This window comes from Zosterops lateralis (assembly GCF_965231275.1).
Source record: "Zosterops lateralis genome assembly, chromosome: 21".
Lineage (NCBI taxonomy): Eukaryota > Metazoa > Chordata > Aves > Passeriformes > Zosteropidae > Zosterops > Zosterops lateralis.
In genome coordinates this window covers 7,611,748-7,625,554 of record NC_139781.1, presented here as the reverse complement: position 1 = coordinate 7,625,554, position 13,807 = coordinate 7,611,748, and the positions used below count along the sequence as shown (strand labels likewise).

General features: G+C 38.0%; 1 protein-coding gene across 2 annotated transcripts in view; it reads right to left on the bottom strand.

Annotated features, from left to right (window-relative positions):
- The window catches only part of ATRX (ATRX chromatin remodeler), a 66,354-nt gene that overhangs the window by 25,527 nt on the left and 27,020 nt on the right, over nucleotides 1-13,807 (bottom strand). For both annotated transcript variants that reach the window (XM_083876575.1, XM_083876576.1), the window contains 8 exons: nucleotides 11,455-11,533; nucleotides 5,404-5,534; nucleotides 4,683-4,895; nucleotides 3,152-3,245; nucleotides 2,524-2,632; nucleotides 1,728-1,907; nucleotides 1,223-1,364; nucleotides 724-833 (listed from right to left, as the gene is read on the bottom strand). In XM_083876575.1, the coding sequence (XP_083732701.1) occupies nucleotides 724-833; nucleotides 1,223-1,364; nucleotides 1,728-1,907; nucleotides 2,524-2,632; nucleotides 3,152-3,245; nucleotides 4,683-4,895; nucleotides 5,404-5,534; nucleotides 11,455-11,533 (1,058 nt within the window). The remainder of the gene's footprint in view (nucleotides 1-723; nucleotides 834-1,222; nucleotides 1,365-1,727; nucleotides 1,908-2,523; nucleotides 2,633-3,151; nucleotides 3,246-4,682; nucleotides 4,896-5,403; nucleotides 5,535-11,454; nucleotides 11,534-13,807) is intronic.

The following is a 13,807-nucleotide window of genomic DNA, read 5'->3' as shown; positions in this document are numbered from 1 at the left end:
TCATTGACACATCTGGATCACTATAAAAACACCTTCTGCTGGAAGTATTTCATCAAACTACATGGTGTGTGAAGTGTAGGTGGAAGAAACCCCCTCCACAAGAGTTCTGCAAAGCAATTGCAAATCTCCACTGAAAGGTGTGATTAACTCCCCAAGAAGCACATCACCTCAGCCAGGATGAAGTCTGTAAAAATACACCTTTCAAAGGTGATTTTTGGAGTGTTCTGTAGAATTGCAGACTGTCATAATACTGTGTCTGTCACCCTCATTTCCTTAAATAAAGAAAAATTTTAGATATGCTGGAGCTGGGGTTAAAATCCTGCTGGGCACCAGCACCAACCACAGCTGCAGTTTGGTTTGCCTGAACTGCTCATACTGTGAGTGACCTCAGTTCCTTTGATCATCCTCAGCTCTTTGTCACTCAAAAAATCCCCACAAACCCACCAGCATCTGACTTTACACACAAGGTCTGGCATTAAAAAATAAACCCCACCAAATCTGATAAACTTGTACTTTATCAGCAATAAATTAATTTATAAACACTCAAAAAAATAAACCATTTGAGAGAAAAAAATGAATGAGGACAGAAAAAACCACAACCTGCTTAAGATTATTCCACAGTCTTAGAAACAAGTTCCTGGAGCTTCCCTCCTCCCTGCTGTATTTATTTTCTTGTTCTGAGTTGCAAGAGACTATTTATTGGAAATAAACTTTGTTTCTTACCTGTAATGTTTTCCCCAGGCCCATACAGTGAGCAAGAATGCAGCCAGAGCCAGGAGATGTCTTGGTTTTTTTTACAGATTCACAACAGCAATCCCACATGAACTGAACACCTGAAGAAAATTATTGAAAGTTTTCTGATTAAACATTCATTTTATTAAAGTTCACCCGATAAGAGCACGCTGTGATCACTGAGATCATGTTAACTCTTAGGAAAGCAGTTGTCAGGATAATTATTGATTCATTTCTGCCCCGTGGGCTGTATGTGGGATGGTATTTGTCTTGAACTTGATTAGATTCACAGCTTCATTGAGGATGTGGCAACTGGGTTAGAAAATATTCCTGTGAGGATGCAGATTGCCTGATCTTGGGGACAGGGAGAAGAAAAGACACATTCTGGTTTTGCCAGTCAGGGAGTTTTTATTATTCTAATTCAGTCTGCATAAGGTGCTGTGCCCCTGGAAAGAAAAAAATTCTTTTTTTCTTTAAACTCTTTCCTTACCATCTACTTGGTGTGGCTTCAGTCTGGTCACTATACTCCTGTGAACCTGCACTAATGGTTCTTTGGTTTCTTCATCTTCATCTAAAACCAGCTTGGTTGTAATGGGACATTTCAGAGGTGAAGCATCTTCAATCTCTATCACCTGCAAACAGAAACATGGAATCAGAGGAATATTCTCATGAGGAAAACCCAGTGCTTGAGACACTTCAGATTTACCAGAACTGGAAGTCATAATTTATTTAGCAAAGAGAAACTTTCAATTTTTTATTGCATCACAGCTTATTCTGGCACTGAAGCAGGAGGGAACTGAAACAACTTTCTAAGGCCACAGCAGTCAAATAAAACTTACCAAGGTCAACCTGCAGGAAACTGCAGACAAAACTTGTGGCTTATGTAAATAGTTTTCAAAATATACTCATCAAATTACATTGAGGTTGAAATTTATCATCTTAAACATGACCAGGAATTGAAGTTCACAGAATTTTACAGAGAAATCAGACCATACCTCTCTCAATTTGTCTCTCTCCCGTTCTCTCTCTGCGATACGTTTTCTTCTTTCTTCTTCCTCTTTAAGTGCATTTTGTGTTTCTGTTCTAAGCTTATCATCTTTAATAATTTTCCTGATTTTCTTCCTGCCTTTTCCAGGAGATTTTGAGTCATCATTGTCCTCATTCTCAGAGTTACTCTATTAGAAATTAAATAAAGTACACGTTAGCAAGAAAATCATGGCACAAACCATCAAACCCTTCTTTCCAAGCTCCCAGAAATTCTTACACACACAGGTGGGAGTTCAGCAAATAAAAAAAAAATGCCTTTTTAAAAGTCTGACAAAAGAAGTGCCACCTTAATTGTAATGTATTCTGAGATATCAAAGATAAGCCCAGCTGTGCAAAGGCAGTACTGAAGGAAGGCACTGCTGTAATTTGATAGTAACTAATGATTATTAATAGAACACTTTTTCCTGTCACACTGCTGCTAAATCAGATCAGTCTTTACCTACACCACACAGGAAAAGAAACCCCAACACTACCAAAAGCCTTAATCTACAATTTGTCTCATCTACATTTAGATTAAAAATTCCATTTACTTCAATATCATGCATTTTTATCAAGATCTAGACAGGAAAAGTTTTACTTCAACATAATGTTTTACCTCCACAATGGTGGCATTTTACAAATTGTAGCCTGAACTGACATTGAGAAAAGTAAAAATTTTAATTTTTTACTGTCTTTTGTGCAGAGATACCCTGAGCAGAAGAGACAGGAACTCCCTATTTATCACTTCAAAACATGATACAGCACCTTGTTCTCATTTTCACTCGATGAATCCTCTTGAACCTTTATCCTCCTTCGTTTCTTTTTCTGTTTGTAGCTGCGCTGGTTTTCTTCAGCCTCGGCTTTTTTGGCAGATCTATTCAAAAAGCAAAAAGGCAATATTACTGATTACTCATAATAATCCTCTGCCTCCCTGAAAAACAGTGGTAAAGGGGTACAACATCTTTCATTAATAACAGCAATAGGCACTGCTTTTGTGCAGTTAGAGCTGGCTTCCAAATTTCCTTCTGCTCAGCCCAGTGGACACACAGAGCAATGAGAAAACCCAACAGAATCTCAGACCTATAAAAATATAATTTTATACTGCAATCCACCACTTAACAGTGATGTATTTGGCATTAAAATGCTCACTTTTTTGCTGATTTTTTTTTTGTACTGGCTTATCAAACTGTTGTGTATCCCCTACTGTGGTACAAATTCAAAATTCCCACATTTGCTGCAAAATAAATTAATGTTCTATAACTCCTACAGAAATATCATCAAGGGTTTTAAGAACTGCTCCAAACTGCTTTAACTTTTACCATCTCCCTGCATAAACTGCACTATTAAAACCCCAAATAAAGACAGGGTGAGCACAGTTCAGCTCTCTCCATACCTTGTTCTTGGCCGTTGGTCATCCTCAGACTCACTGACCTCCTCACTCACTGCAGACTCTTGGAACTCGGAGTCATTCGAGTCATCGCTGCTCACTTGGGAAAAAAAAAGCAGCATTTATTTATCACTGCAGGGCCAGCAGCTCCTCACTGCACAACAAACTGCTGAAGAGCAACGAGCACTGCCAAGGTTCATTTCAGACCCAGATTTATAAGAAGCAAGAGAAGAAAAGGTTAAGATTTGAGCACTGGCTGAGTCCTGGATGGTGGATGGCTTATTGTGCCACAAGCCTTGAGGTCCATTTATTTTACAAGGAAATGGAAGAGAGCATTAAATGATGGAAGGGAACAGAATGGAGTTTCAGAAAACAAAAAGATGATTTTTACTTAAACAGAAGCTTTAGTTTCAAATGCTTTACATTTCATTTTATAACCATAAAGAGCCCTTATTTATACACAAAATATAAAATTGCATTGCTACATTTATGGCTTACCATTTCCTCAGGTCATACAGGCTCAAAACTGCCTCAAAAAGCAATTAAAAATACACCTAGAAGAGCAGCATCATCAATACTCTCCTAACCAGTTTGAGGAGCTCTCGCTGGCATTTTTAGGTAATGAAGACACCAAGGTGGCATTTAACACCTTTAATTTCAGCTTGACCTTGAACACAGTTGAAAGTTTAATTGTTTTATGAATGACAAGGCTTAAAACATGAATACATGGGGAAAGGTAACATTAATAACACAGGGCTAAAAAGGGCAAAGTGAAATCAAATATATTGTCCTGTTTGAGGGCAATCAACTTCAAAGGCTTGCACTAAAGAACCCTGAGCTGCCTCTTATTTGCACATTAATTTAAAGGTGATTTACAGTTATTCCTCCTGCATGGAAAACTGTAGGTAGTTTTAATCCTTTAAGGGAGGAAAAACATGAATATGTAAAAAGACAAAAATTAAGAGTTTTCACAGAAGAAAATGCTACATAAATCACATTCTTTTATTCTGTGGAAGACCACAAAAGCTGGCTGGCATTAGTGCAACACAGGGATCAGAGAAGCCCAGAGCACCTTTCCTGGCCAGGAAACACCCAGAGGTTCTTTGTTCCTGCCGGCAACAATGAAGGCCCAGGCCAGGCTCATTTCACAGTGCCCTCTGGTGCTCAGCTCCAGCCTGCTCCACTGCAATTCCAGCATGGACACCTTCCTCAGGCACCACTGCCAGGCCAAGAGAGAAATTACAGAGAGGCCAAGACTGATTTCTCCACATTTAGACATCCTGGCCTTGCCTCTGCTCTTTAGGATGGATTTTCTAAGACTCCGGAGAGAGCTGCACTTCAATCTGACATTTTAATTTTAAATAAAACTATTTATCAAACAAAGATATGGGAATGCCAGATTTCCTACACCATGAAGTTTATACAGGGATTTTAAAATCACAAAGGTTGAGATCTCCATTCTGACAAACTTTGGATTTATTTTACAGAAGCAAGTACTTTTTATGACCAAAAAAAAAAAGAGATGTGGATTATGTACCTTTCCTTCTATTTCTGCGTTTTCCCCCTTCTTTTTTGTCTTTTGGTTTCACCACCTTTTTTTCTTCTCCAGACTCCCCATCACTCACGGTGAGCTTCTGCCTCAGCAGTCTGTGTCTGTATCTGGGCTTCTTGGATGTTTCTTCTTCTTCTGAATCTGACTCAGAATTATCTTCTTCCTTTTCAGACTTCTTGTCTTCCTTTTCCTTCTCTCCTGTCACACAGAAGAGTCAGTACTACATTCATACCAATCACTTTCTTATCTTACACAAACTGGGCAAGAATTAAAATCTGAATTAATTTAGGCTAAATCCTGTGCTTTACCAGGGAATTACAAACAACAACATACCAGTTTCCTCAAATGTTTAGTATTTCCCACTGCCTGAATGCTTGGAATGCCTGTTCCAGTGAGTGTGTTAGCCAAATCTCCCCTCAGCACTTGCAAAACTTACAGTTGTGTAGAGATTAACCCTCATAAACCCCTAGGGCTTCTTAATTGCTTACAAAAACCAGACTGTAACAACAAAATAAACATAGAGAAGACTAAAAAGATGATAATCCTCATGACCACGTACATTGGTCTCTGTGTGGCAACCACACAGCAAAATCAGTAATATTTTTTTTCTGAAGACTTTAACAATCATCATTTTCCCAAGTAACCCTTGAAATCATGACAGGTGCCACAGCACCACTTTTTCCCCAGATGCTTTTTTGGTGCTTACCATTATCTCCTGTGTTTTCAGTTTGCTTTGCAGGTTTCTTTTTCCCTTCCTCTGGCTGCTCGTCTGAAGACGTATCCTCATCAGAGGAAAGATTGGCTTTGATTTCTTCTAAAAGCATTTTCTTGGCAATTCTTTGAAGTAAAACAGAAAACACTATTTATTCCATTGTTCAAGCAAATCTATGAACGACAAGTGTAATCCTACACCATTCAGAACTTCAAAAAAAGGGCTGAAAGCTGAACAAAAAAAAAAAATACACGTGATGAAAAGTCATTGTGGCAAGACAGGATCTATCAGCAAGAATCTCACATTAAATGTGATGTGTTGACTTGCTTTTAGAAAGCAGGTTTGTGTAAAGCTTCTTTAAAAGAGAAGTTTCCTGCTTTACAGCAAATTTGAAATGGTTATAAAATGTACAGATTAAAAGATTTTATTTTATCCATAGTCTAGCTGGATAATCAACCACAAGCACTTGCCTTACCAAAACCTTTATGTGTTTATAACCAAAAAAGTCTGACCAACAACACTACAAGACCTGAATTTCAGATAAAAATCATCATTTTATTTCCTGCTCCACAAACTGTCCACTCAGCTCCCCATGGTTTCACTGCAGAACAAGTTTCCAGCTAATGCACAAGTGACTGTGGAAAAATTATTTCTTTACATGCACTTGCAACATAAAAATCTTGTCTATCTAAAGGCAGGTATGTCAAAAGCACAGGAAAATAGTGGACTTAAAGTATTTGTACTTCCAGGGGAAAAAAATAAATCAAGTCTTCCTCATATAAATATCAGGAATATTAGTGTTTTCATTCTGAGGTCATCCATTTTAAATGAAATATGTATTTTCTAGGTGAAAGCTCATCTGTCTTGCCTTTTGGGAGAATTAATGCATGCTGTGTGTACATAGTTCAGGATGAGGAAGTTCTCACAGCAGGCAAAACAACAGCTCAAAAGAACTGAACCACAACCCAGACCTGGGAATGGCAAAGGAAAAGGGATCTCTCAAGCAAAGCTTCCTATACAACAGAAAACTGAGTTGTTGTTCTATGGAAACAATAAAATAGGCTTTTAACAATCAGTATTTCTTTTTCCAGCCTGCAATGTGTCCCCAAAACAAAATAATTGTTCAAAGGGAATCTTCCCAAGCTATCTTTCCTGACACTCCACACAGTATTTTCTAATTTTTGAGCAGTAATGTAATTTTTAAAAACACTCTCACACTAATTTATATTCTGTTATTATTAAAAGATGGAAGCAAAATAGTTTAATAAACATTTCAGATTGTTCAGTGAGTCAGACCATCCAGCAGCATCCAAAACACACCCTCCCCCTCTGTCTTGAGAAGAAAAAGCTGATTAAAACTTTACCAAGCAGTACCCTTGGAGAACTTCAATTCCACATTTATCAAGAAATCACAGCATGAACCCAAAGAAAACTTACTAAAGTCCACAGATAAGTAACATCCTCTTCCAAATTCTTTTTGCATTAGGTCCTCCCAGAGGATATTTGGAAAAGGGATTTAGGGTTTGGTTGGTTGTTGATTTTTTTTTTAAAACCCAGCATATCATGTGTAACAGCAACAGAAATAAAGAAATATAAGAAATTCAGACTATATTTCTTCCATCTCTTAATGGTTAGAAGTTTTTCTTCAAAATGAAACTGCTTGGAATGTCACAAGTTGGCTTCACTTTAACAGATTTTAACATAAATTATTAACCTTGACTCCTACACCAGAAAATGCAGGGAGCAGTGGTCTGGCTACTCTTCTCGTCTAATAGAAACCCAAAGTTTTAGAAGAGAAAAAAAACCTTAACAACCTGAAAAAAAATTGAAATTGAATCCTGAAAGTCCTGCCTTTGACTTATTTAGGCACGTGCATTAGCAAAGGTAACACAGCTTGTGGATGGCAATACTTACCTCTACACAAGTCACCTTTAAAAGGCTGACTTTGGTTCTTAGCAAAACAAGACCTTCATTTTAATTTGTTCTTTAGTGAAGTATTTATTTTTTTAAGAGGAATAGGAAACAGCAAATGTATCTAACACCTAAAAAGATCAAGCACAAAATCTGCCATCCATAAAGAGAAGATGCTCTCATTTTCCTATTAATCACCTGCATAACCAACAATTGGGTATATTGATACCCAGACTGGGTAAACTGATTAGCTTTTAATTATTTATAATAATATTGATTAAGAAAAGTTATTGCCATGATAGAACATTAGTCCTGTTTTTTATCTAGGATAAAAACTTAACCACTTGCAAACAAATTGAGATGGGACTATTTTTTAGTGAGAAAAGCTGTATTTTCTTCAGTGATTTACTGGTATGAATTTAGGCAAAAAAAAGTGAGACATTAAGATGTTTGAGATTTAAAAGATGCCCATTTTTAATTAACCACACATCTGATAGGAATGATAAGTGTAAGCAACATTACACCCAAAGAGATTAGGCCTTGTAAATTCATGTGACAAATGACTGATGTAACAAATTATATGAATTATTATAAATTGAGTACAGGGCTCTGGAACTTGGGTTTAAATTAAACCACAATAGATGTTGACCAGGATAACATATTTCTATTCTATGATAAAACCCATTTAGAGTCACCAGATTTCTAAGCTAAGAGACTTCACATGGCAGCTTTAATATTTTTAGTATTTGCATTAATAGCAGCAAGAAAAACAAGCTATGATAGTGTGAAAATTCCCTCACTCATATTGTTCCAGAGAAAACCATGGAAATCCAAAGGGATTGTAATATTTATCAGGTCAAGGACATAAAAGATTCTTGGCCATTCAGATGTAACAGTTGAGCACCAGCAATGGATTTAATTAAGAGGCACAGAGAGCCAGGACAGGGTTTCAGGCAGTAAAAAATAGAGTAAAAAATAAAATAATATTTTAAAATCCCTGCACTTTACTCATATTCCTGCACTGATCTGCTGTGACCTTGAGCATGTCATGTTGCCCCCACTCCATCTTATCTAAACTTATGGTGACATTTATATGAAGGGCACACGCATTTATCCAGTGCCCCACAGAATGGGGCTGCAACCTCAAACCAGGACACACAAAACCAACTCCAGAATAAAATAACAGCACATAAGCACATCTTTGTATCAACTGGGATTTAAAGATATTTCCCCTTTGTAAGAACAACACCAGCAGAATACATTTCTAAATAATAAACTGATTAGTATGGATTTTTAAGTCATGGTAAAAGAAAAAGAGTTTTCACAAGAGACAGACTAGAAATTCCCCAGGGGTTGCTTGGTTACACTGCAGGACTACTTTAAAAGCTCCTTCAGACTTTGCAGCAGAGCTGGAGCAGGAGGTGCAGCCTCTCATGATGTGGAGTTAAGCCCCCATGGTAATTTGCACCATTCTTGTTCAAGATTTTTACAGTGCCAATACAATGAGATTGGTCAAAATCTTGGTGAGACTAATTTTTTTTTTTTCTTAAAAAGCCATGATTTTAAATTTTAGTTCATGATTGTGATGTTTTATTACCAATTAGATTACATCAACTCACACTCAGTGTTCATAAATCTCTACTAATTATATGTAGAAATAAACAAAGCCCTTGGGTGGGGGAGGATGTTGGAATGGGGCTAATAAAAGCCACCAGAATTCCAGCTACAGCACTACTGGCTTAAATGGGCCTTCAGGGTACTACTAGAAAATTCAGAACTCTTTAAAATATATTTTAAGAAATTAATATTTGGATGAAATGTCATACATGTCCAAAAAAAGAGTGAAAACTGCCAAACATCTTGTTCTAAATACTGTGCTGTCTTTGGTGGAAGAGGCTGATTTTCAAGCTGTCAGAGTTGGGTTTAAATTAAATGCTTGGACAAGAAAAACGTTTTACAAAAATTTATTGTAACCATCAAATACTTAAAGGCATTCTGCATTAAATACACTATTGACTTCTTAATAAACAGAACTACTGCAAACATATCAAACAGTACCATTTAAAAGATCAGAAGGACCAATAATAGTTACACAACAGAAGATGAAAGCATACAGCACTGTATGTATGGCATAGTATGACCCACTTGGATATTGCATTCTGGCAAAAAAGATGATTTCAAGACTATTAATATTCATATCATGCACATCCCCAGGTATGCAAATAACAGAACATCTAAACTAGAGACTTGCAAACAGGAGTTCCCACACTACAAACACCCAGCAGGTACCAGGTACCCTCTTTGGCCTGGAAGAAAATAGGCAACTTCTCTGAATCAGTAGGTAAACTACTTAAAACACTTTGTGTTGAGGAAACAGAAGAACAGGTTTTTAACTTCTTGAAATTTGTTCCATCTTTTTTACAGTTTTATAGCTCTGATTTTGGTGCCAAGTACAACACATGAGTAAGGTAAAGTCAGACTGCATTACCAGTTAACACGTCTGAAGGTTGACAACACTGTTTATTGACAAAATACCTCCCCATCTCATAAATAGATGTTCAAAAGATCCCCTAAATAAAAAATTAACAAAGAGGCAGCTTCAAAACAAAGTACAGAAACTGATTTTTAAAGCCTGAATTTATATTACTGTTTGTAATCAATTAGCTTAATTAATTTCCCAATACAGCTCAAACTAAATCATGATTGAGTTCTGTCAGAAACGTTTGTGTGATAAATACTGAACTTCTGACAAAAGTGTATTGGTTTAGTTATCAACCAGAAACTCACAAAAACAAAAAAAAAAAAAGAAAAGGGGAGGGGGATTAATTAAAACAGGACTGAAATTAAAGCAGAATTTTAAAAAATCTTGATATACCAAAGTTTACCATGTTCTGCTTATGACCCTGTGCTGTCAAGTCCCTAAAAAAACCATGATTCTTTCAGGAGCTGAATTACTGGGTTAAATTTGATGACTGAAAACACACAAGAGCTAATTCAGCAGCAGCATTTGGATGCCAAACTGAGGTCCGTAAAGGATATAAAACAATGGTTTTAAATTTTTACTTCAGCCACATATCAAAACATACAACTCTGTGAAATGAGGATTCCATATTCTAAACTAGTAAGGCTCAGAAGCAGAAAAAGACTCCACCAGCAACTGGTCCCACACATGCTATATGGCCAAAACAACAACAAAAAAAATCAGTTTCTGAAACACTGTATGAAAATTTGTTGAGCAGCTCTTCAGTCTAACTACAGTAACTTCCAAAAAGAACCTGTGGCTTCATAATTCATGTTGTGCATTTAGGAAATGAAGTTTTTTACATTTCTAGCCAGGCTAATTTTGATAGCTACAATGGTACTGGTAAAATATGACATGTCTTAGCTAACTGTATCTTACAGAGATTCTTTTTTTATTGAATTCCAAACTGAAGCAATACATATAAGCCACAATTCTGAAAATACCTATGCAAAGACTTAAAATATATAATTAGTCTCTTTGATACCAGTTGAGCCTATGCACAGTGCTTGTAGAATCATGGCCTAACTCAGATTAGTCACTTCAGATACTTTTTAGTGGATTAAAAGTCAGTTGAATTAACAGCTGAAAATACCTAATACGGTTTTCCCCACATTTGTGCTTTCTCTTTATTGAGAAAAGGCGTTTCAATTTTAAAAAAAAGAGCATATTAAGTAACAGTAATAACCATATTAATTCTGAAAATATTGCAGCACTGCACATTGCACAGATGCAAACTGTCCCCTTCTATTCCCCACAACTAACTGAAATTCACATTTAGCAGCAGCAGCTTTTGACCTGCCTGCAAGATCCTTGTCACAACCTCCCCAAGAGCACCGGGAGCGCTTCAGTGGGACAGCGCTGCAGTGCTTTTAGAACACCCCCCTAGCCAGCTGTGTCAGCTACCACTTTTAAACATTTGCTTTGCATTCCTGGCTCTGGGGGGCCTCTGTTTTCTGGCCCCGAGTTCACACTTGCGGGAGGCCCGTGAGCGAGTCTTTACCGGGCAGGCAGCCGTGCTTTTTACCACCTGCTTGCTCCTCCGTTGCGCCGGTTTGCGCCCACGCCTAGGGTGTGTTATAATCGTTTTTAAGTCCTTATGGAGGGTATCATACCTATTCTCAGGGTCGTCATCATCATCATCTTCCTCCTCCTCCATTGGGATAGTCCTTGATAGAGCCTCTCCCTCATCTCCTGAAAAAAAAAAGTCCAAGAGAAAAACGATTAATATGTGTAAATTCGACAATAAACAGCACAACACACGAACTGCATTTCCATCAGCAATGCCCATTTAAAAACAGCTTGGTAATACTGCTTTTCTATCAGTTACCTGTCTTGACAAATAAAAATAAATCTAGTTTCATCAGTTTTGCTTGCTACTACACAAAACTTGCAACTCATTCTCAATAACATACTGTGAATTTGGGATTTTACACCAAAACCTAAGAGACTAAACACCCTATTCAGGAATCAGAAATGAGTTTCCCATGAAGTTATTTACTCTGTCAGAAGCTCCACTACTGAGTTTGTGCAAAGTGAAAAGAAGGCACAAACAAATACAGGAACTGCTTCCCAAGCCCATGGGAGGGAAGAGAACACCAATCCTTCCTATTTTTGCTTTCACACTAAGGGTGTGTGTAAAGAGTTGTATTTTGTGAATTCCACATGCAAATATCCAAACTCAGCTGCACTACATGGCACTGTCTCATGTACAAAAGACATCAACAACATGGGACACAGGACTGAGAAGGAACAGCACATCGTGAATCCTGCCCTCGAGCTCCTCTGCACTCTCCTGGCTGGGCTGAGGAATTTGGATTGCTTCCAGCACATTCCCAGGCCTCTCCCCTTCCTCTTCTCTCTTTTTTGTTTTATATGCAAGCCAGACAAATCTGCTAGGTAGTGAAATTAGAGGGAAAGAAACCTCATGATCCTAATGAGCTGACATCCCCTTATTCATAATTTCTGTTTATTTTCTGTGAGGACTGGACTAAAACTAGGCTGAAAGGGGCACACTCCAAGGTGATCACAGAAAGCCTCTCATGTATATAAATAAAAGTATCCAGTTGATTAAACCAGATCCTAAGTCTCATCCAGTGATCAATCTACAAACCTTATTCAGACACAGAACAGACTCCTTTATTTTATTAATTCACCTATTAAACCAAAAGCAAACTGCAGACAAAGGCCACATTCTTCTCCTCTGAAAATACTCTAACACAGGCAGAATTTCAGAGAATCAAACAACAACTAAAGCTGGAAGAGACATCTGGACCTGCTCTACTCCAACTCCATCCTCAGAGCAAAGCTACCTCCAAAGTCAGGTCAGTTACTACAGGGCCTTGGCCAGTCAAGTTTGGAACATTTCAAAGGACAAAGATTCTGAAGTTCAGGAGGGCAACCAGTTCCAAGTTTGTCCATGCTCAGTGTAAGAATACTCCTAGTATGTCTCAGTTTTCCTTGATAAATGCTGTATCCACTGCCTCTCATCCTTGGGGCACACTCCAGCTCAGCCTCCCCTAACACTGCCCATGAGGTGACTTGCAGACAGAAATTCAGACACATTTTTGGCATTCTGTCTCCAGTCTAAACCAAGCCCCTTCTCTCTCAGTCTAACTCTGCTGTCAATCATCCCATATCAGAATCTTGTTCAGTTTGTACCCTGCTATCCATCTCTCCATTGTGACCTGCCAATGAACCAACAGCTCCCAGTGCCTCAAAAACCTTCTGATATATTAAACCCAACTTTCTTCTTTTGGCCATTTCAATACCAACTCCATGAACTGTACATGGGCAATTCCATTTTTAAGGCATTTTTCACAGATGGTCCAGTGGTGCTGAGAACTGTCACTGAGTGCCATCAATAGTCTGTCTATAGGAGTTTCAATGGCTGTGGCAGCAACCACATGCAAAAAACCAACTCATTACTATGCAAACCATGAATTATCTGCCATCTCCCCCAGCAGTGACATCACTGGGGAAAACATAGATAAGGTACCACTCAAGGAAAAGCCCTACAAGTCCCAGTATTATCTGCACAGAGATAAATGTATGAAAACAATAAGCAATGGCAGATTTCTAAGTGGGCTATTCTAAGCCTACATGGCTCTTGTGAGGCATAAAAATAATTTACTTGATTTTTAAATGTGTATTACAGTGCCACAGGTCTCCAATGCACAGAGAGGGGGTGATAAATTTGAGTTCACCACATTATCTACTCATTCCAACCAGCTTCTGCTAAATAGAAGGTGGGCAGGTGAGGCAAGGTCCAGGCTTTGGAAAGCTGGACTGCAAGGCAGTACCTGTTCTAAATACTGCCTGGAGTTTTCCAAACATCATTTTTTCCTCCAGGGAGAAGCTGCACAAACTGAAATCACAGAATCTTACAGTCACAGGATAGTTTGGCTGGAAAGGAACTTTACAACATGTGCTTCCAAATCCGTGTCAGAAAACCCAACAGGCTGCAAA